This window comes from Camelina sativa, chromosome 1 (genome assembly GCF_000633955.1).
Source record: "Camelina sativa cultivar DH55 chromosome 1, Cs, whole genome shotgun sequence".
Taxonomy (NCBI): domain Eukaryota; kingdom Viridiplantae; phylum Streptophyta; class Magnoliopsida; order Brassicales; family Brassicaceae; genus Camelina; species Camelina sativa.
This window is the reverse complement of record NC_025685.1, coordinates 4,260,832-4,282,366: the sequence shown is the minus strand read 5'-3', so window position 1 is coordinate 4,282,366 and position 21,535 is coordinate 4,260,832. Positions and strand designations below refer to the sequence as shown.

General features: G+C 37.2%; 8 protein-coding genes across 11 annotated transcripts; 3 read left to right on the top strand and 5 right to left on the bottom strand.

The window, feature by feature from the left end:
* LOC104769435 (probable E3 ubiquitin-protein ligase RHC1A) lies at window positions 392-2,110 on the top strand. Of its 2 annotated transcripts, none has more exons than XM_010493685.2 (2): window positions 392-610; window positions 1,205-2,110. In XM_010493685.2, the coding sequence occupies exon 2, from the start codon at window positions 1,303-1,305 to the stop codon at window positions 1,906-1,908; it is 606 nt and encodes a 201-aa protein (XP_010491987.1). In that variant the 5' UTR covers window positions 392-610; window positions 1,205-1,302; the 3' UTR covers window positions 1,909-2,110. The 2 variants fall into 2 exon arrangements, with proteins under 2 accessions (XP_010491987.1, XP_010492061.1); XM_010493759.2 differs by having other exon boundaries at window positions 397-610; window positions 1,329-2,110.
* Window positions 3,303-6,305, top strand: LOC104769647. Of its 2 annotated transcripts, none has more exons than XM_010494022.2 (5): window positions 3,303-3,996; window positions 4,562-4,674; window positions 4,770-5,141; window positions 5,248-5,944; window positions 6,049-6,305. In XM_010494022.2, exons 1-5 carry the CDS (start codon window positions 3,750-3,752, stop codon window positions 6,117-6,119), a joined length of 1,500 nt encoding a protein of 499 aa, XP_010492324.1. In that variant the 5' UTR covers window positions 3,303-3,749; the 3' UTR covers window positions 6,120-6,305. The 2 variants fall into 2 exon arrangements, with proteins under 2 accessions (XP_010492324.1, XP_010492251.1); XM_010493949.2 differs by having other exon boundaries at window positions 3,304-3,996; window positions 6,046-6,305.
* On the bottom strand, window positions 6,384-8,706 carry LOC104769802 (bZIP transcription factor 28-like). Its single transcript, XM_010494134.2, has 2 exons — window positions 7,074-8,706; window positions 6,384-6,997 (listed from the first exon to the last, which is right to left on the bottom strand). Exons 1-2 carry the CDS (start codon window positions 8,644-8,646, stop codon window positions 6,543-6,545), a joined length of 2,028 nt encoding a protein of 675 aa, XP_010492436.1. The 5' UTR covers window positions 8,647-8,706; the 3' UTR covers window positions 6,384-6,542.
* Window positions 8,906-10,392, bottom strand: LOC104769890 (putative F-box protein At3g10790). The gene has a single exon (XM_010494243.2). The coding sequence runs from the start codon at window positions 10,272-10,274 to the stop codon at window positions 9,114-9,116; it is 1,161 nt and encodes a 386-aa protein (XP_010492545.1). The 5' UTR covers window positions 10,275-10,392; the 3' UTR covers window positions 8,906-9,113.
* LOC104769977 (putative F-box protein At3g10790) lies at window positions 11,741-13,178 on the bottom strand. Its single transcript, XM_010494352.2, has one exon. The coding sequence runs from the start codon at window positions 13,059-13,061 to the stop codon at window positions 11,913-11,915; it is 1,149 nt and encodes a 382-aa protein (XP_010492654.1). The 5' UTR covers window positions 13,062-13,178; the 3' UTR covers window positions 11,741-11,912.
* Window positions 14,608-15,971, bottom strand: LOC104770074 (transmembrane emp24 domain-containing protein p24delta6-like). Its single transcript, XM_010494456.1, has 4 exons — window positions 15,730-15,971; window positions 15,133-15,354; window positions 14,959-15,035; window positions 14,608-14,866 (listed from the first exon to the last, which is right to left on the bottom strand). The coding sequence occupies exons 1-4, from the start codon at window positions 15,937-15,939 to the stop codon at window positions 14,722-14,724; spliced, it is 654 nt and encodes a 217-aa protein (XP_010492758.1). The 5' UTR covers window positions 15,940-15,971; the 3' UTR covers window positions 14,608-14,721.
* Window positions 16,813-18,849, top strand: LOC104770158. Of its 2 annotated transcripts, none has more exons than XM_010494647.2 (4): window positions 16,813-17,167; window positions 17,558-18,200; window positions 18,317-18,556; window positions 18,643-18,849. In XM_010494647.2, exons 1-4 carry the CDS (start codon window positions 17,086-17,088, stop codon window positions 18,665-18,667), a joined length of 990 nt encoding a protein of 329 aa, XP_010492949.1. In that variant the 5' UTR covers window positions 16,813-17,085; the 3' UTR covers window positions 18,668-18,849. The 2 variants fall into 2 exon arrangements, with proteins under 2 accessions (XP_010492949.1, XP_010492872.1); XM_010494570.2 differs by having other exon boundaries at window positions 16,817-17,167; window positions 17,558-18,224; window positions 18,643-18,815.
* Window positions 19,841-21,529, bottom strand: LOC104770308 (transcription factor PCL1-like). The gene is made up of 2 exons (XM_010494744.2): window positions 20,343-21,529; window positions 19,841-20,229 (listed from the first exon to the last, which is right to left on the bottom strand). Exon 1 carries the CDS (start codon window positions 21,374-21,376, stop codon window positions 20,360-20,362), a length of 1,017 nt encoding a protein of 338 aa, XP_010493046.1. The 5' UTR covers window positions 21,377-21,529; the 3' UTR covers window positions 19,841-20,229; window positions 20,343-20,359.

The following is a 21,535-nucleotide window of genomic DNA, read 5'->3' as shown; positions in this document are numbered from 1 at the left end:
ATACATGTGTTGTCTTATACTACAGTAGTAATGATGTAATAATGACACCTTGATTAAGGAAAATATTAACACATGGGATTAGTATTAAAAAATATATATATGGGATTTTTGTGTGTTTTAAAAAAGAAGTTAAAATATGTTTTCAACATTCTGTGAACACTTTTCAAATGAGTAACACATGTCCTGATATACAAACAATGTCATCTTTCAATGTTATGATATCTACATTTTTTGTGTGAATGAATACGTCAAAAGTAACAAATGTCATTTTTTATATAAAAAGTAGCAAATGTCATAGTCTAGATAACGCGTATTGGTCTCATGATATTATGTGTTTTAGTTTCGAAAGCAATGTTCATAGTCCCACAATTTATTCACTGTTAGTTTTCGTGTTTTGATTCTTCTGTTAAGCGTCAGCCACATGTTTTTTTCTACTTGAAGATGTCTTTGATCTTTCGTCGTCAAAATATTATCCTCTTTGACTCTATTTTGCGTAGAAGACTTTTCTTCCTCCAGAAGTTTCCCTTTTCTTCTATTTTAAATCTTCTTTCGCACTTGGAGATTCACGAGTTTGTCGGATCGATCCATTTTTAGTTTTTTTTTAACTCGGGTAAGCAAAGATTTGATTCGTTTTGTTTTCACCAATCACAAAAGTTATGTTTATGCTCCATATATATATATATATATATATATAGTCCATAGCTTAATCTTTTGACTCATGATATTTGTTTTTACATAAAATTTGTTTATGAATCATCTAATCGAATATAGTCCATAGCTTAAATTTGTTTTGTTTATGTTTAGTTTTAGTCCACTAGACCATCTAATCGATTTCTTGTCTATTACAAAACTTGAAGGTAGTAGTAGTATATATGAATCATGAATCTAGTGGCTTCTTTGTTATTACCAGTTTCGTAATCAATGACGTATGTATTGAGAAATTATACTTACAAGCAACCTTATAAGATTTTCTTGCGTTTTCTTGATCTGTCTTGTTTGTATACATTAGTGTTTTGTGCATCTTTCAAATTGTGCTCCTAGTGTTTGTATTTTGGATTTGGGCAAGTTGTTTAGGGTTATATCTTAAAATCTGAAAAGTGGAAACCATTATTTTTTATACCCAAAAAGTTTCGAACTCTTCACTCATAATCACTTTGAATTTAGTTCATTTCCCAACTTCGAAATTTGGACTTGTGGTCTTCAGGCTTGCTCAGTTAGGAATGTTCACCTAGTACACCACAAGAGTTGCACACGATGGTTGATTTTCATCTTTTGCTATGAACGGTCCTTGACAATGATTTGATGAAAAAGAATCTATTCTTTCGCAGATCCATGACCACGACCAGCCGTAAAAACACACATTGGTGTAACACTTGTAGACGAGGAGTTCGTCTTCAAGGAGAGGGAAGAAGAGGAGGAGCTTGCATTCACTGTGGTGACGTCTTTCTTGAAAGGCTATATGAGAACGTGGAACTAAGCCCTTTTGATTTCTTTGGATTAGCCTTTGAAGAAGAAGCTCATAACCGTGGCAACAACAGAAGATCGGTTCTTGGAGGAGACCAACTAAGTTTCGAAGAGCTGTTTAACCGTCTGTCAACGCAAGACCGTCGCGGTCCTCCTCCCGCTTCACTAGCCGCGATCAACACGTTGCAAAAGATCAAAATCAGGCAGAAGCATATCGGTAATTTGGATCTGTGTTGCCCGGTTTGTCAAGACCGGTTTGAAATAGGATCGGATGCAAGAAAGATGCCGTGTAAACATATCTACCATTCAGAATGTATAGCCCCGTGGTTAGTCCAGCGTAATACTTGCCCGGTGTGTCGCAAAGAACTGCCACAAGACCGGAATAATGGCTGGAAAAAGCCATTTATGTATCTGTGGCCGTTCAGGTCTTCTGGTTTGGCCTAAAACCACAATGGATCACCTTTCCATTGAGATGCTTTTGTATTATAATCCATGTTAGTATATAATGTTTTTTTTTTTAAATGTGGCTTTTCAACAGTTGGTTTTCTAGCTACATTGTAGTCTTACTCTTATGTAATGTATTAAAATACATTTGTTTATTTTGTACTATAAACAATTTTTGAATAAATTTTTCTTTTTAAATGGATCACTCATAGTTTATATAATGTTAACTTAAAATTTTATTATAATTGAACAATGATCAAATGATACTGGTCAAAGCTTTCTAAGGATCACCATCTTAAACAATAATCAAAATGGTACTCGTCAAAGAAGAGTAGCCACTTCTCAAGGGCATGGGCAAAAATAGATGCATTAGCCGTAGATGGAGTCACTCCCCTCATGTTTTGCTTGTACTAACGGAAAAATTGAGTGTGTTGATGTAAGTTCAGTGTTTTTTTTTTCTTTTTGTTTAAGGATCTCCGCAACTTTTTGGAAGAAAGGGAATATCTAATCTCCAATATGTTTTTGGTCACAACTTCTACTGTAGAAAGCTGCTAATGTGAATGCTTAGATCTGAATAATCTTAGATTTTAATATGTATTTACTTGCATCATTAAACTTAACCATCATGTATATTTCAAGCTTATGTTTTTATGATCTTTATATGTATTTATTTGAATGATGCTTAATTTTTCGTCGATGAAATATGTTTTTAACTAAAAAATTCTATTAAGATCACAAAGAAAATTGTTTGAATGCGGAAAAATTGTTCTCCCATTGCAAAGTACATCATACGCCATTCCACCCATTTTGGCTGAGGTGACCAAGGAAATAAAAAAATCCACCTTTTTCTTCATCTTGAGACGCCTCTCTAAACGAAAAGAGATTGCCTCCATGATGTAAGCGTAAAATGTGTTTGTATTAGATAGTATTTTAAAAAAAAAGACAATAATAATGTTTGGTTAGAAGTTAGTCAGTACAATTAATTTGGACAGTTTGAGAAAAGATGGGTGTCACGAGTCTATATAACTTTAGAATAATTAATGTATTAAACCAAATTATCCAATACGATTTTTTTTTTAGTAACATAAATTTCATAGGTTATATAATGTTAACTAACCTAAGAATTTAAGGATAATTAATGTATTAAAACCAATTATCCATACGGGTCTCATGGTAGTTCGAAGTCTTCGACACTCTTCTGTCGGTGGTCTTACCCAAAACGACCAACTCTTTTTTTTTTTTTTTGTATAAATGTGAACGTACAACTTATCATAATTAATACAGTCTCAAATCAAATCTAAGGAAAATGAAAGTGAATTTAAGAAAGTGTATATGTCGAAAATTAAATTTTATTGAGAAATATATATATTTAATTATTTAGAGAGAAAAACCCTCACAATACCCAAAACCCAATCCTTTTTTTTTAGAGAGAAATATATAATAAATACTTTTTATAATCTGAAATCGGAAAAGTTCACTTCACTCTCTGCGTTTTTGCGATTTTTGTTTCTTTTAAAAAAAAAAATTAAATTAAATTGAAGCCTTTGTTCTTGGGTAAGGGAATTACGAAGTACGAACAATACAAAAACGATTTCGTATGCTCTAATTCCCAAAGTTTGAAACTTTTTTCTTCAATCTCTGTGAAATCTGAGGGGGCAATTTTTTAGCTAATTCTGGTGAAAAATTAGGGCTTTTTTTTTTTTTTTTAATTTTGGTTGAGCTGTGGAAGCTAAAAGGATGATGGGTGTACCCACCACCGATGTACAAGGTTGGGTTGGGTTTCTCTCTGTTGCTACTACGGCTTCATGAAACCTTAGCTTTGCTTCTTCTTTTTTTGTCCAATGGGTAAAACCGAGGATGATGTGAACCTCCGTGTCGCCGGCGAGGAACTTACCGGCGATTCGACGGAGAGAAGGAGGAGGAATGCTCGGTGTTGTGTGTGTTCCCAATGGATCTCCTCTAGCTTCCTTGGTTTCAAATGTTTCTTCGTTTTGATTCTCTCCGTCTCTTTGTTCCTCTCTGCTTTGTTTTTGTTGCTTCCCTTTCCTGTTGATCCTCAGCAATCCAATCTCGATCCCAGATTTAGAGGTAATTTCAATTTTTTGATGAAAGCTGTTTTTGTTTTTTGTACTGCTGAGTGAAAGTTTCCTATTTGGACAACGGGTTAAACTCTTAGTATCAACACTGATTTGGGTCTATACGTTTCTATCATCTGTGTCCTCTCAATTGATTAATTACATAGCTATTTTGGGAAGGAGATTTGACCGTGATTTGTGCTAACATGTCAGGGAAGAGTCAATGTTAGTCGATGATACTTACATAGGTTTATAGTGTTTACTTGTTTTAAGCTATTTTGAGATTTTTTTTTGTGAAAATTTTCGATTGATGCAATCTAAGTAGAAGCTATCGGTTTATTGTTGACAGAGTAATGATGTGTGTACATTATCTCAGTGTTCTTTTCATCCAGAGTTCCAAGTTTAGTGAATACTGTCTTCTCATAAGTTATAACTAGGTCTAGGACTGATGGGAGATGATCGATGCTGTTTTTTTAAAAAAAATTTTTTAAGCCATTGATGCAGGTCATGAGTAGTGATGAGGTTCTTTGTTAATTGTTTCTCACATCTAGCATATTGTTCTTTTGTTATTGATGCAGGTCATGCTATAGTAGCCAGTTTTAGCATCAATAGACCGGCTTCTTTTCTTAATGAAAATATCTTGCAGCTTAGGGATGACATCTTTCAAGAGATGAGCTACGTATCCATCAATGTACGATGTTTCATCTTGTTCTTAACTTTTTTTTTTAAATACTACATATCATGAATTTTAGCTTCTGATCCGACTTGGTTCTAATGAAACAACAGGTAACTATTTTGGCTTTTGAACCGGCAGATGGATTGAACATGACAAAGGTTGTGTTTGGAATTGACCACGATACAGATTACCGGGAAATTTTACCTTTGTCCTTGAGTTCTATCAAAGAGATGTTTGAATCGGTGCTCATAAATCAATCTACTCTCCAGCTTACGAAATCCTTGTTTGGGGAAACCTTCCTTTTTGAAGTGCTCAAGTTTCCAGGAGGAATCACTGTGATTCCACCTCAAAGTGCTTTTCCTCTGCAGAAGTTCAAGATTGTTTTCAACTTTACCTTAAATTACTCTATTCACCAGATACAGATAAACTTCAATACCCTTGCTAGTCAACTCAAGAATGGGCTGAATCTCGCACCATACGAGGTTTGTCATTTCTAAATCTTTCATTCACGTTGAAGTTAAGCGTTCATTAGCAAGAATTAATGCCTTGAGTTAGATAGTTGTTAACATGGATTTTGTTTGAATGCAGAATTTGTATGTAAGCTTATCGAATTCAGAAGGGTCAACCGTGTCTCCTCCTACAACTGTTCACTCATCGGTTTTGCTTAGAGTCGGGACTTCAAATTCGAGCCCAAGGTTGAAACAACTGACTGATACCATCACAGGTTCACGCTCGAAAAACCTCGGCCTGAATAACACCATATTTGGTAAGGTCAAGCAAGTTCGTCTCTCATCTTTCTTGCCAAACAGCAGTGATAGTGGCACCAGATCTCCATCACCCTCACCTAGTCCCCATTCCAAGCACCACCATCATCATCATCATCACCATCATCATCACCATCACAACCATCATCATCACCACCATCTGAGCCCAAATATGGCTCCCGAGGTTTCACCGGTGGCCTCTCCTGCTCCTCAGAGAAACCGTAGGATAGCTCCGTCTGCACCTCCGTCCTGCAACTTAGGGAATAGAGGACGAAAGAGAGTACATTTCAAGGAGTATCACATGCATTTTTCATCCACACCTGCGCCTGCTCCTTCTGCTGGTGTACCACGTCATCAGCCGCACTCGCCGGCCCCGATTCCTGCAGCCAAGTCTCATATAGTTCCAGTCTCTGCCCCTCTACCACATGTGGTGTTTGCACATGCAGCTCAACCACCCATAACCGAACAAAGGGAACCTCACGCAAAAGAAGATGCTCATCCTCAATCGCAGTCCTCTTCATGTAAGTTGCTACTTATAAAGTCTTCCAATGTAGCAAAAGATATATCAAATCGTAGACTCGCAATTCTAATCAAAAGGCTTCTTCTTTTCTGTGTTTGGCAGCAGCGAATGCGGTTTTACCAGCTATTCCATGGATTGTCCTTCTCATGCTGATAGTGGCCGGGCTTCATAAATAACGACATTAACATGTCTAGTAAACTGTATCAACAGAGTACTCAAAACTTAAGTGTATAAAAAATGAATTTCATATGGAATCTAGAAACAGAACTGGAAGAGTTGTTATAGAATGTTGCTGCACAAAAGGGTGCAGCCTTCTACTTAAATCCCAATTGAATATATGCTCCAAGAGCTTCTTTTGTATATTATATCTTAAAAAAAAGAAAAGATCATTAGTTATCAGATGTATTATTCCGGCCTAAAGCGACGGGAAGTGCCCAAAGTAAAACAAGGATTTCACTTTGTGGTTCTCTCAACATTAAAATCCAAAACCTTCAACCATAGAGTTTTACAACAGGGGGAAAAAAAAGTCAATAAGGTCTGTATATATAAACAAGTTACATGTTCGCCTACTGAGGTCAAGATGAGCTAAGTAACTCGGATCAAGTGGCTACGAGATGAAGACCCGATCGAGGAAGAACGCATGAGTAGGTAACGTATTTGACACTGTCAAGAAGCACCACCACGAAGATCCGGGAAAGTGATTTCTGGGTTGGAGGCACCACTCTATCGGTTTCAGAGTCAACGATCTCTCTTGGATCAAGCAACACTGAGACAACCATGGAGGATGATGAGGTTGGTTTGTTCTTAGTGCTTCCATTAAACGTCTTGTTTTGAGTATCTTTGTTCGTCTGGGTTCCGGTGATGTTGAGCTCAGATGCCACAAGTGAAACCGGAAGTCCCTCGAGAATTCTCCTGTTCTTTATCCTCTTGCCGTGGGTGGTCACATTTTTTAGATGCTCCGCTGAAATGTTGGCGACTGATGATGGGACTATAGCACCAGGAGCAATATCAAACTGGAAAACCTCAGTACACATGCTATAATCCATTAGTGTCCCTGTAAGAGAATGCAACAAAGAGTTAAAAATCCAGATCACTCCATTTAATACAACTGCACAGAGACGAAAATTTACCTGAGCCACCTTCATGAAACCATTGGTGAAGCCTTTGTCCTTCAGAAGATTGAGAAAGCATTGCTGCATTTCCTCTTACCTCAGGAACAGCTAATGCAGAAGACACTGCACCAGGAATGGTCAATCGTTCTTTGCTTTTTACTGTTTCAGTGACATTCTTCTTCGCTAAAGCCGTTGCTTTCTCACTCGCCAAAACAGAGTGAATTATCAAATTCCCGTCAATCTTCACAAGCCCATCGTTTCTTGGGACAAAGAGAGAAGCAAAAAGAGGGTCACTGACATTTCTCACTGAACTTGGTCGTCCCTCTACTTTCGGATGAGCGTTATAATCAACTCCTCCACAACTATCGCTATCACCATGAATCCTCCTACTAGAATGTATATTTCCGTCAGATATTCCACCTTCTCTTCTAACATCAGAACCATCGCCTACCATAAGAACCTTCCCCTTATGTTCATTGTAATACCGGTGACCATCATATTTAGACAAACCACCAAAGCTTCCACTTTCTCCTCCATAATTTACATTCATAAACGGAACTAATGTACCAAACAAGAAAACAAAGAACAAAATCCCAATAAAACTAATACTAGCAACCTTCTTGAGCTTACTCTTCCCCTCATTCTTCTTACTATCTGTCTTCCTAGGTCTACCACTAGAGACAGGCTTAGGAGCTAACTTAGGAATGGGAACCAATGGAGTCTGTGATCCATAACCCCTAACAGGATACGGCGGATACGGCATCCATTGATACGGTAAAGGCGGTGCAGCCATATAAGGATTCATAGGAGGAGGAGCACCAGAAGCAATAGCCATTTGTTGCCTTAAAGCTACATTCTCAGCCATAACATAAGCCATCTTACCATTCAAATCAGCAATGGTGGCACTCATACTCTTCACTTTTCTTTCAAGATCCTCTGTTTGTTGCTTCTTCCTCTGCCTCGAGAGCTGAGCACTCTCACGGTTCCTAATCTGCCTTAGTAACTTCTTGTCGTCATCATCCTCTTCGTTGTTCGTAGCGACTGATTTATCATCGGACTTTTGATACTTGCAGCTCCTGTATTCGCCGCCGGAGTCTTCTTTTTCTTTCTTCCTCTTGCTGACGGAAGACTTCTGGTGATTGCTAGATTCAGGGGAGGATAACGCGGCGTCAACGGTGTCGTTCACAAAAGTCGTCTTGGATCCTTGAGATGAAACCTGAGAATGAACAGAATCAGATATTCCTTCAGAACCTCCGTCGCCGTTTCTGTTTTCCGACGAGTCCAAATTGGGACGATTATTCCCGATCTCCTCAGGGATCACCGCCGCCGCGGGCTCCGCCAAATCGAAATCGAAGAAATCGTCGGAACTATCAAACGGGAAATCGAAATCGGCAAAATCTCCGTTCTCGTCGTCTAGTAAGAAGTCAAGATCGGAGATCGGAGCATCCATTGAAATCGGATCAGAATCAGATAGGAAAAGAGGATCTAGCGGCGGAACAGAAACGAGATCGGATTCCGAAAACATGTAAGGGTTCAGATTAGGTATCTCCGGCGGAGGAACAATCACTGATGTTGATTCCGTCGTCACCATCGATGGCTTTTTGAAAGTTTCTTTCTTCTTCGTTTCGCTTCTCGATGATTCCACACGGCTTATGTAAGGCAACGAATAAAAAACTTAAGAATTAAGAGAATATTATTATTCACGCGCACAATGCGCGTGTAGATCAAACTCCGAACGCGAACGTGGGGGTGATGGTTTCGAAATTAGTCAAACAAAATTTACAAAAAAAAGTTTATAAATAAATTTGTTGAAGATGATGATAACGATCCATCTATAGCCAACAGAAAACTCTTTAAAACAAGTCATTATCCATAAGCATACACAAAACCACCACTGATTAAAATCCAACCACGACAAGTCTTAAATATAAACAACAATATGCAACAACTTAACTGAAACTTCAAAGTTCAAACTTGAGAGTTGAGAGAGAGAGTTTAGTTCAGGCAACATGAAGTAACCATAGAACTAGACTAGTTCAACTTGTCATCAGCCGATGATTACCTTAAAGGTTCCAGAATCATAGGACTCTCAACATGATCCAAATAGACATCTCTAGCAGTAAATTGACTCTCAATGCCTTGGATGTTGATTTTTCTAGCTTTGTTTTCTTTGAAATTGTAACATAGTAGAAAGTATGTGTCTGTGACAAATTTGGGTGCAAATACAAGCTCGCCGGTGCCAAGTGTACCCCTAAACTTGAATTCTGTTTGAAAACACCTAAATGAATCATTCCAAGAAGGAATCACGATTGACACTTTTGACCATACTTGTCTGCTAGCATCTTCAAGAACCCACAAGTCAAGTGTACCGTTGATTAATAGATTCGTTACAGCTATATTTTCGCCGTAGTTGGATAGAAGTTGGACTTGAACGTCCCTGGGTAACTCAATGACACTAAACTTTTCAGACCGCACATCAAAGCATATCAGAGACCGAACAAGTTGGATCCAAGCTAGATAATACACAACCCCGTTGCTGCATATCCCTTGAGTTCTACGACGAGTTTGATAGGGATGCTTACATTCAATGCTTCTCCATTTCTTTCTTCTTGCTCCTAGAGTGAAAACTTGATACTCTTGCGACGCAATAACTCTTGATGATGCTCCACGTAGATGATGAAATCTACGTGGTACCATCGTGCACAACACTTTGTATTCACCACTAACAGGGTCATATCCAAAGAAGCAGCTTGTGTCTTTTCTCATCGATATGACTCTCGGTAAAGTTATGAATTGGGAAGTACTAGGATTACCAATCATCACTAGATTATAAACATTTAGACAGCAAATCAAGCCACGAACAGGTGGAGAAAATTCATGATACCGGTTACAACTGACCGTATGATGATCAGAAGTTGGATCCTCCTGAGAGCAAGTGTGGAAGAGCTGCTTCTCCCTGTCTCCACGGTCGATTAGTGAGAGAAGAATGCGTGGCTGAGCCAAAGATCGATTCAGGTACAAGTTGGTGAAAACTTTGCTCCGTACCATCGATGACCAGGATTTAGAAACGCTGATGAACTTGGAGATGTATTTTCCCTTCAATTTCATGAGAATCTCCTCTTTCATTTCTGGAGGCATACTTTCCAACAGATAGGTTTGGGACCTTGTCAAAGGTAGTGAAGTGTTAGACCTCATCTCTTTTGAACCAAGCCGGATCATGGCTGTTTTCAGCTCCGCTCACTCTTTTGGTTGTTGTTTACTCTGAAAACCTAATCTCTCTTTACAGATTTGGAGATTTGCATGTAGAAAGACCTCTCACTTTTCTTTTTGTATGGTGGAAAACACCTTAGCACCTAATCGTATATGCGGACGCATGGACGGATATACCAATGACATTTATTAGATTCTTAGTATATGTGGATGAATCTAGACCGATAATTTGATGAGATTCTTACTTTGAAAGTTAAAAAATACGACCATAGAAATATTAGTTTTAGGACAACACCTTAGCACCTAATCGTATACGCGGACGCGTGGACGGATATACCGATGATATTTATTAGATTCTTAGTATGCGTGGACGAATCTAAACCGATAATTTGATTAGATTTTTAGTTTGAAAGTTAGAAAATATGACTCACATAAATTTTAGTTTTCCGAAACAAAAAGTTAGTAAAAAAAATAATCTTTTCAATGGCTAAAATGTAGATTCTCAAAGTAGAAATGACTTCAATTGATAAGACTATATTTAGATCCTTATTTTAAAAGTTTGAATATATGAGCTATAGTGACATAAATTTTAGATATAGGAAACAAAAAAAAAAGTCTCAAAGATTTGATTCAATTAACTTTTCAAGATGGCCAAAATGTCGAATTGATTTCAAACAATAGTTAATTAAAACATAATGTAAAGTTACATAAAATCTCTGAAGGTAATGTAGATAGACCTCTCACTTTTTTTATATGGTGGACAACACCTTAACACCTAATCGTATACGCGGACGCGTGGACGGATATACCGATTATTTTATTAGATTCTTACTACGTGTGGACGAATCTAATTTGATTAGAATTTTAGTTTGAAAGTTTGGAAATATAACTGGCATACATTTTAGTTTTAGGAAACAAAAGGTAATATAATTAAAAAACAATCTCAAAGATTAATTAGAATCGATTATTTAACTTTTTCAATGCCTAAAATGTAGATTTTCAAATGTGAAAATGACTACAAATGATAAAAAAAAATTTAGATTCTTAGTTTAAAAGTTTGAATATATGAGTCAATGACATAAATTTTAGTTTTAGAAAACAAAAAAAAAAGTCTCAAAGATTTGAGTCAATTAACTTTTTAAAATGACCAAATGTAGATTTTCAAATGTAGAAATGATTTCAAACAATAAGTTATGATAACATAATGTAAAATTACATAAAATTTCCGAGCACGAACGTGTGTGATGGTTTAGTCAAACAAAATTAAAAATATTAAAAGTAATTATTGAGGTAATTTTGCTCTTACGCAAAAGATTTATAAGATGGGTGATAAAGATACATATAGCCAACAACACTAAACTCATCATTCTCCCCAATATAAATAAATTTAAAAAACCGAAGCCCCCACATAAAATCATAAATTATTTTAAACAAGTCATAAACATTGCAATTGCATAAATTCAAAAGCATACAGAACCATTGTTGATCATATTCCAATAAGGATTAGTCTTAAACAAACAATATCCGACAACTTAATTCAAAAACTTGAAAGAAAAATTAAAAAAAAAAGAAAGAGAAAGAGAGAGATTAGTTCAACAGACAACAACAACAAAGAACTAGTCATCAATAGTCAACAGATGATTTACCTTACAGTTCCAGAAACATAGGACTCTCAACATGATCCAGATAGACATTTATACGCATTGAGTGAGTCCCAATTCCTTCCATCTGGATTTTTCTAGCTTTGCTTTCCTTGAGATCGTAACATAGTATGAAGAACGGGTCTGTGACAAAGACCGGTGCCAATACAAGCTCGCCGGTGCCAAGTCTACCCCTTAACATGAAAAATTCAAACTGACCATATGAATCTGTCCAAGAAGGAATCACAATTGAAATTTCTGACCAATGTGGTTCGCTGGCATCTTCAAGAACCCACAAGTCAAGTGTACCGGTGACTAACAGATTCGCCGCAGCTATCTTTTCGCCGTAGTGCGACAGATATTGGACATTCCCGCCCTTGGGTAACTCAATGAGACTAAACTTTTCAGACCTCACATCAAAGCGTATCAGATACAGATCAAGTTGGATCCAAGCTAGATAATACACAACCCCATTGCTGCATAGCCCTTGAGTTCTAGGAGAAGTATAATGGGGATGCTTACATTCGATCTTTCTCCATTTCTTTCTCCTAGCTCCTAGAGTGAAAACTTGATGCTCCTGCGACACAACATCGCTTGCTGTACCATTGCGTGACGCCGTCATGCACAACACTTTGTATTCAAGATTAACATGATCATATCCAAAGAAGTAGCTTATGTCTTTCCTCACAGTTTGGACTCTCGGCAAAGTAATAAATTGACAAGTAGTAGGATTCCCAATCATCACTTTATTATTATCATTTAGACAACACAGCAAGCCGCAGACAGGTGGAGAAAATTCAAACAAGTTATCGTGATTCAGAGGGGGGCAACTGACTGTTTGATGATCAGACGACGGATCCTCCTGAGAGCAAGAGTAGAAGAGCTGCATCTCATTGTCTCCATGGTGGGTCAATGAGAGAAGGATACGTGGCTGAGCCAAAGATCGATTCAGGTACAAGTTGGTGAAACGTTTGCTACGGATTATCGATGACCAGGATTTAGAAATGCTGATGAACTTCGAGATGCATTTGCCCTTCAATTTCATGAGAATATCCTCTTTCATATCTAGAGGAATCCTCTCCAACGGGTAGGTTTGGGACCTTGTCAAAGGTGGTGAACTGTAACACCTCTTCTCTTTCGACCCAAGCCGGATCATGGTTGTTTTCAGCTCTGCTCTTTTGGTTGTTGTTTACTCCCAAACCCTAATTTCTTCACAGATTTGGAGATCTGTAGATAGACCTCTCACTTTTTTTTTATGGTGGACAAGACGTTAGTACCAAATCTTATACGCGGACGTGTGGATGGATTTAGACTGACGATACTTATTAGATTCTAAGTATGTGTGGGCGAATCAAGACCGATAATTTTTTCTATGGCGGACAAGACCTTAGCACCAAATCATATATGCGGATGCGTGGATGGATTTAGACCGATGATACTTATTAGATTCTCAGTATGCGTGGACGGATCTAGACCGATAATTTTATTAGATTCTTAGTTTTAAAATATGACTCACATCAATTTTAGTTTTAGGAAACAAAAAGTAAAATAAAGTGTCAGATTTGTAGATATACCTTTCACATTTTTTTAATGGTAGACAAGTGCTTATAGCACCTAATCGTATATGCGGACACGTTAACAGATCTACACTGATGGATTTACTAGATTCTTAGTTTGAAAGTTTGAATATATGAGCTAGTGACATAAATTTTAGTTTTAGAAAACAAAACTAAGATTATATTTAATCAACTTTCCAAATGACTAAGTCTTCAAATGTAAAAATAATATGAAACGATAAGAAAAGAAAAACATAATCTCAGAAATTAAGAAATAAATTTGGTTAAAATTAATGTTTAGATATTATTTTGAAATGAATAAAGATTTCAAAAAGCTTATGAAATTAAAATAAAGATTTCTTTTAAAATATGCCTACAAGGTGGTGTTTGGATATCTCCATTTACATAATTGTCTACTGCCATTACGATCCCCTTTATATAATATAAGATTAGAGTGTCTCACCACAGCATATATACCATCAATTTATGTATATAATTGTCTACTGCCATTACGATCCCCTTTCTATAATATAAGATTAGAATGTCTCACCACAGCATATATACCATCAATTTATGTATTTTGGTGGCCAATTATGTAAAATCGAGGCACCCAAACACCGCATTGTAGGAACCTTATACTTCCCCAAAGTCATATAACTAAACGGTACATAAAAGATGAAAGATGTAAATAGCATCTCAACCTGCGGCAAAACTAAACATGCGCGTCACGTAGAGTTGACGTTATTGGTCAATGGTCAATTAGTCATTATCAAAAGGTAATGACAGTACACATGTTACTGTAAAAATTATTACAGTAGTAATGTTAACAGTTTTGACATTATTAATCGTACTTTCAAACTGGCATTGATGTCCAAAAAACGACCTAATAACTCTAATAAGGATCATTTTTCCTTTGACACGGCTACCTATTAAAGTCACTCATATGTACTCTTAATGTGTCCACCCTTCAAAGTTCAAAGCCAGAGTTCTACCTCTACCTCTTTCAAAGTATCAATTAATTACCACGATGCAAAAATCAAGGCAAATAGTATTTGCGATTAATTCGTGGTCTATATATAGATGAATGAATCAATCTTTCCTAGATGATTCAATCAAATTTCTGTGATAGATAAAAAAATAATACCATGCACAAAAAACATGTTTTTCTTTATTTGATTTGATATGTCCACTCTATAGTTACCCCACAAAGATAGCACGAGAGAGCAAATTTTCTAAAATGTATAATAGTATAGAATGAAGTTAGATGAGCTTCTTTTTGAGGAAGTAGCGTTTGAGATGCCAAACTTGAATAACTGAAACGCAAATAGCGAGTCCTAAAGACATTAAGCTGAGATGCGCTACCCTCTTGTTTGTCTTCTCGTTTATATCCCTCATATATGCTTCCCTGCACCATTTTTTTCATAAATTAATCTTCATTTTCTAAATCCTCTTTGCATATTTCATATAAATAAGATTGAGTTGAAAGTTATTAATAACCTGAGTCTTAAATAGAGTATGTTGGCCTTAATACCACTCACTATTTCTGTAGATTTTCGAACAGCAAGCTCCACACCCTACAAATAAACAATATATAATATATTCAACCACATGTGTTTCTATGGGAACATTGTAATTAGATATATATTAATTGAAGACTAATGTAGGACTTGCCTCGATCTTTTCTTTCTTAGCAACAGAATCCCAGTCTTTGGTTCTGATACCAATCTTCCAATCAATATTGACGATGACAGAGTTATTGAGTGAGTGATGTGTCTGGTCGTGATGCATTGATAAACAAGCTAGGAATGTTCCGCTCTCACTCGTTGTAAACGCAGCCTGACCGTACGTCACGTTTACTGTCTTGTACAGTTCCTTCCCATACGGAGATGTTACCTACATTTAACCAAGACATCAAATTGAATTTTATAACTTCTCTTTCTCACTTACTTTACTCCAATACTCTACAAAACATTTCTACACCAAAGCCTTATTTTATCAATCTTAGCGATCAACAGATCCAAAATCTCTTGGTAGAAACAAAATAAGTGGTTCATGAGAATTTTGTGGGTGACTAGTTGATTTTTATCCTACAAATCTATCACCAGTCCAATGGTGATCTCAACTTTAAATTTCTTGTTTATCTAAACCTATTTATCATTATCTTATAACATATTCTTTCTGGCATATATCGTTTAAAAAGGATACAAGCATGCGATTTGGAGTATACATATATATATATATGTATCGATATATGGTTAGTATACAAACCTGAACATCCAATGTTGGACCAAGTTGAGTGAAACCCTCGTCGATGCACATGTAATCGAGGACAACGACGACGTCGGCTTGGATCTCTTCGTAGACGCATTTCACTCCTGATGTTGGAACCGATAACCATATCGCCTCGACCGCCGGAAAAATAGAGGCACCGCCTGCAAGGCAAATCAAACCAATGAACAGTACCGGTGAGATCGCCATCGTTTGAGAGAGAAAAAGATTTTTATGTTTAATGTTATTGCAAAACCAAAAAGAAGAAGTAAAAGTTAAAGGTTATTTACGTTATTAAGCAAAGAGAAGGTTTTAAGACAGTGGCGCGTGTCGTATGAGGTGAACATTGTCCACGCGCCGTGGTCTATGAGACGTTTTTGGAGTAACTTTACAAGGAAACTGCGTTTAATTTTGACCAGCCAATATCTTCTCTATAAAGGAAGTAAATCCAACAAAAAAGATTTTCACATTTATTAGATTATCTTAAAATAAAATTTAATTTTTATGTCAGCGACTCAGCAAAGATTTACAACACAGACAAGTACGATGATGGATTTTATATACGTACGTGTCATGTTGGTATCAAATATATAAGCACTTTGGACAATGGACTGGCTTGGAGCGGATTTATACAACTCAAGTCTCCGGACCTGAAGTACAAATAGGGGCAGCAACTACGAAACGTCGAAACCAGTGCGAAAGCCTTTCAACATTTCACAACTAGTAGCTTTAATTTAGACCAACCATATTATGCGGTTTTTACTTTCAAGTAGATTTACGTAACGTTCGAGACTAACTGCTCCTATTTGATGAGTTACCACCCTAGTCTTGGACTTTTTGGGATATACTAACACCAACCCAAAGTCTCAAATAGAGTAAACTTTATGATTCCACCAAATCAACTTTTTACAAAAAAAAAAAAAAAAAAACCACTTCTCGATATAAAAATAAATTTATTTTTCCAAAAAGTCCGACAATTTAACCCACCAAAAAAACAAACACACATACACATAAATCATAAATGAATAAAATAACGAAAAAAAAAACAGCAACTGTCACATTATATTCTTCCCAACTTGATAGAGGTTTGAGAGAGAGAGATAAAAGGTCGAGAAAGTCTTTTCATCTATCTTCCCCTTCATCTCCCTCTCTCTCTCTCTCTCTCTCTTCTCTTCTTCAGAATGCTCATAAGAAATTATCTCCTTTTCGTTTCCTTGATGTGTTTTCTCTTCTAATCTCCGGTCCGGTGAGATAGAGAAAATCCAAAAAATTCAAAGATCGAAGAAGAAGCAGAGGATTCAAAAAAAAGCAGAGGAGATAAAAAAAAAAAAAAGGATTAAGCTTTTTCTCCAATCTATGGCTTCTATGACCGAGAAGGAAGCTATGGTGGATCCTTTTCTGGTCGAGGCTCTTCAGAATCCTCGTCATCGTCTCACCAGTTTAGTCAATTTCTCACCTTTACCCCACGATTTTAATTTTTCCTCTCTGTTTTGGGTTTGATCTGATTTTGGTCTCGTGCTAGTTTTCTAGGGTTTCATTGAATTGGGTCTGATTTATGAGTTTCTCTAATCCTCGATCCTTTTTTTTTTTTTTGCTGTAGATGTTCCTTTCAATTTTTTTTGTGATTAGGGTTTGATTAGATCCATGATTACGATTGTTTCATTGGCACACTATGAACACTCTGTTTTTGGATTTAGTGTCTGTCTAATTTGATCTTCTTCAAATTTCAACACTTTTTTTAAAGTTTAGTTTCTGTATCTGGAAAGATTCTATTCAGATGTGGTTGTTTATAAAAGGTTGCTTCTTTGTTGTTGTTGTTGTGTTTTAGTTTTGCGGATGGAGCTTGATATACAAAAGTTCTTTCAAAACCCTGAGCAGCTTCAGTTCGAATTAATGCCGTTTCCAACATCCTACCTTCGTCTTGCTGCACATCGAGTTGCTCAGCATTATGGACTAGTAACCATGGCTTTAGACAATGGTATTGGTGCTGGAGATGGATCCGAGAACAGAATCCTGGTGACAAAAACAGCTGAAAGTAGATTTCCTTGTGTCTGCTTATCTGAAATCCCTGTGAAACAACCTGAGAATGGTAAACCTGAGGGTTTTAAAATCGCAATCAAGCCTAGACCTAAGAGAGGATCTGGTTGTGGTGGTAGTGGATCAGAAGTTCAACAGAATCTTTTGAGAAGTGTTGAGGAGAGGAAAGAAGAGTATGATAAAGCCCGGGCTCGGATCTTTAACAGCCCTAGCAGTTCTGACTCTGAAGATTCTTCATCACTACGACCTCCCCCTCCTCTTGAAGGGAAGGACAACACATGTATAAACCAGAATGAGACTGAAGTGGCGGTTAATAATAACAACCCTGTTGTTGATGCTGTTACTCGAGATTCTGGAAGGACTTCTCGAGTTGCCATTATCAGAGATAGAGAGAAAGATCGATATGACCCGGATTATGACAGGAGCTATGACAGGTATGTCGTGGATCCCGGTTACAGGTAAACCATTCCATCTCTTCAGTGGTGTTATTCAAGAACTTTTAATTAGTTTACGCGCTGCAATGTAAAGAGGTCTTTCTCTTGTTTGTTAGGTACGTTAGAGTTATGCCGTCTGGCCAAAGCTTCAATCCAATACCGATCCACTTCCCGTTTCACGATGGGGTTTTCCCTCAGATGCCAAGAGGTCATCAAGCCAACTTAAACTACGGGCATCCGCTTAACCCTGCTTTGAGTCCCTTTACTAATAATCCGGCTTCTTATACAACTTGGCCAAACTCACCCTCTCTGAACTATGCACAGTCGTTGAATGGTCCAGACACAAATCTTTTCAGGTTTGGTAGTTAATGTGTCGTTGTTCATTTCGCCATTTGATTGATATGTCTCAAATCTAGTGCTTACTCGTCAATTTGCCCTGCAGGTATCCTTCTGCAAGCAATCCCTGACGGAAAGAGTGGTGGTTGTTTGAGTACTTCAATGTCTGTATGAAAAGCAGAATTCTAATAGATATTATTAGCCTTTAGGAGCTCTCTGTTTCTGTTCCGAACAATGGCTTCTTCTTTCTTATATAACAAGACATCATCTTCTCTTTTCCTTTGAATTATATTATTATCAAACTTTGAATGAACACCAGACTATATAGTTAAAAAACCAAATCTTTGATGATTGGCGTTACTCTTATGGTGAACCAAACAAATTGTTCAAAGGAACTTATTCTTAAATGAGATCTTTCTATGAAAATGATGCTCTCGCGTTTGAGATCTTAAATTTTACACAACTTGATTATTGTTTTTTTGGTTACATATAAATATGGGGTGGTGAAGACTTGGAGGGTCCTTTTCTCCAAGTTTGTAGAGACGAAGACACTTCCCCAAAATTCCTAAACGAATAATCAAACACTCGAGTACTCTCCTTTGACCGATGGTCTCAAATCACAAGATTGGATTAGAGACTTATGGATAAATTTGGATTTAGTAATCAACATTTTAGGATTTATATTAAGATTTATGGAGAGAAAAACCAATCAAGATTTATAAAATTATTCTATTATTATTTGTACTTTCATTTGGTCACTTTAGATAGATAATTTGGCTAGACAATTTCCTAGTCGGAAAAAAACAATAGAACCGAATCGAAATACACACTCTTTACGTGAATAACCATATTAGATATTTTATTTTTTTTTATTTTTTTGTTCTTAAGCTAAGAAAATAAACAAAGGATGGGGTGAGACAAGATCAGACATGCCAGCTATGAACCCACCACCCATTGCTTTAAATCACTCAACTCCTAAATAATTCTAACTTTCATTATAAAAGAAAAAAAAATCAATAATCGATAATACTTTATTTGGGTTTGGTCCATTCAATGATTCCATTATATACGACTTTATAATTGGTAGTAATGAAGTTTGGGGTATGATTAAGGATGTAATAAGAGCATCAGATCCTGGATTCTGATTCTGCTTCCCACATAGTCTTTTGTCTCTTTTAGCTTATTCCCTGCTTCATCATTCAGATCATACTTTTTACATTGTACAACTATTTGCATCAATGAATTGATCACTGGTCAATCACATATACCTATCTTCTCTAACAACACATTATAACAGTTGCCGGTTAAAAAGGGGATGGAACAGTTATAGCAACTCAGCTTTAAGAACAAATCTACAACAAATGAGAAAGCATAGAGAACATTTGTGAAGTAAGTTTTTATGTTTTCCCATCAAGATCGATTCTTTTTCCAGACCTTGAGTGTGACCGTACCGTACTGTACGGATGTACAAGAGTAAACTCATCTTTACATGAATCATAAAGAAGAAAGCTACAAGGGTAAAAAACAAACAAGCAGTGAACCTGAAAGACCACTTCAGAGACACAGAACTTGATCACACCACATAGTGACCCCCCGGATTGTATCAATGTTAAAAAGACTGCACAGAGTAACGCCACGCGATAAGACCAGACTCAAATCAATGTTCTTGATGACTTGCAGAGACGTTTTGAACCTATAAAGGAATCAAATATACCAACACATTTATTAAACTACAGATCAACATTGCAAGCTATGGTTTTACAAAAGACAAAAGGGTAACAAAAGAATCAGAATCTTGTTATTTACCGTAAGATTTGGAGTTTTCAATCGTCTCGAGTTGGGAATAAAGTTAAGACCGTTCTGCCTCCTCCATTAGCATTAGCAGATTCCAAATCCTCAACGTAATTACCAACTGGACTATGCAATGATGGTGTTGACATTCTATGAATTGGTTGCTGCTGCTGCTGAGTCTGCCTCGCCAAGAACGAAGGATCAAACTTCCCATTCGTTGGTGATCCAAACCCATTACTCGTCGGTGAACCAAACTGTCCATTACTCGTGGGTGAATGGAATCCACCATTCGTCGGAGAGCCAAAATGAGCGGCTGCGATTTGTCGGTGGTGGAACTGAGGTGGCTGTAAATGAGGATTAGAGGCAGCTGCAGCAGCAGCCGCAGCAGCAGCCATTTGTTGTTGTTGTTGAAGAGTAGCGATCGGAACAAAAGAAGGCATGAAATGATCAGAGCTCGGAACTCGATTGGGATGAAGAAAATGAGCAGGCACAGGTGAGCTAGCAAAGAGACGATCCGTAGCCGGATCTGAACCAGCTCCACCACCAGAAGACAAACCTTGCATCCTCTTAAGATAAAGCCTATACTTTTGCAAATGGCTCGCAACGTTTTCTCTAGTCAACCCATCAACACTCATAAGCTGCATAATGGTTTTGGGAACAGCGTTCTTAATCCCTAAATGGGCCACCGCATCAACGAAACGCTTGTGAAGCTGAGGAGTCCAAACGAGACGAGGTCGTTTTAAAGTCCTTGCGGGTTCGTCTCCTGCAGCACCACCAGAGCCTAGATCTGCTGAATCTGCAGCGAACTCGGCTGAGGAATTGGCTTGAGAAGAAGGAAGCTGAAGCTGAGAAGGTGTTGTTGGAGTTGTTGCGGTTTGGTGATGATGGTGAGGTTGATTTGAGTTATTGTTTCCGTGACTAGGGCTTCGTATGTCGAAGGCTAGAGCTAGATCGGGTGAGATTAGAGATTGAGATAAAGGCATGAGCTCTTCAGGTGATGGTAACTCTTCTTCCCATCTTGCGAACCAGTCTGACTCTTCTTCTCTCATTATCTTCAAATTAAAAAAACACAGAGAGCTTATAAAAATCTAAGATTTTTTAACTGTTTGATTTCACAAACCAAGAAACATTTGTAGATTAGAGATCATAGAGAGAAAGTAACAATTCCCACTGAGATGAGACTCGATCTGGGGGGGGGGGGGGGGGGG

Coding starts and splice junctions, on each gene's coding strand:
- LOC104770158 (XM_010494570.2), top strand. CDS start 17,086: ATGGCTTCTATGACCGAGAAGGAAGCTATGGTGGATCCTTTTCTGGTC. Junction 18,225..18,316: donor GTCGTGGATCCCGGTTACAG/GTAAACCATTCC, acceptor CTTGTTTGTTAG/GTACGTTAGAGTTATGCCGT. Junction 18,557..18,642: donor CCAGACACAAATCTTTTCAG/GTTTGGTAGTTA, acceptor TTTGCCCTGCAG/GTATCCTTCTGCAAGCAATC.
- LOC104769435 (XM_010493685.2), top strand. CDS start 1,303: ATGAAAAAGAATCTATTCTTTCGCAGATCCATGACCACGACCAGCCGT.
- LOC104769977 (XM_010494352.2), bottom strand. CDS start 13,061: ATGATCCGGCTTGGGTCGAAAGAGAAGAGGTGTTACAGTTCACCACCT.
- LOC104769647 (XM_010493949.2), top strand. CDS start 3,750: ATGGGTAAAACCGAGGATGATGTGAACCTCCGTGTCGCCGGCGAGGAA. Junction 3,997..4,561: donor TCTCGATCCCAGATTTAGAG/GTAATTTCAATT, acceptor TTATTGATGCAG/GTCATGCTATAGTAGCCAGT. Junction 5,142..5,247: donor TGAATCTCGCACCATACGAG/GTTTGTCATTTC, acceptor GTTTGAATGCAG/AATTTGTATGTAAGCTTATC.
- LOC104770074 (XM_010494456.1), bottom strand. CDS start 15,939: ATGGCGATCTCACCGGTACTGTTCATTGGTTTGATTTGCCTTGCAGGC. Junction 15,036..15,132: donor CTAAGAAAGAAAAGATCGAG/GCAAGTCCTACA, acceptor GTTTATTTGTAG/GGTGTGGAGCTTGCTGTTCG. Junction 14,867..14,958: donor ATACTCTATTTAAGACTCAG/GTTATTAATAAC, acceptor AAAATGGTGCAG/GGAAGCATATATGAGGGATA.
- LOC104769802 (XM_010494134.2), bottom strand. CDS start 8,646: ATGGTGACGACGGAATCAACATCAGTGATTGTTCCTCCGCCGGAGATA. Junction 6,998..7,073: donor GTTTCATGAAGGTGGCTCAG/GTAAATTTTCGT, acceptor ATTCTCTTACAG/GGACACTAATGGATTATAGC.
- LOC104770308 (XM_010494744.2), bottom strand. CDS start 21,376: ATGAGAGAAGAAGAGTCAGACTGGTTCGCAAGATGGGAAGAAGAGTTA.
- LOC104769890 (XM_010494243.2), bottom strand. CDS start 10,274: ATGATCCGGCTTGGTTCAAAAGAGATGAGGTCTAACACTTCACTACCT.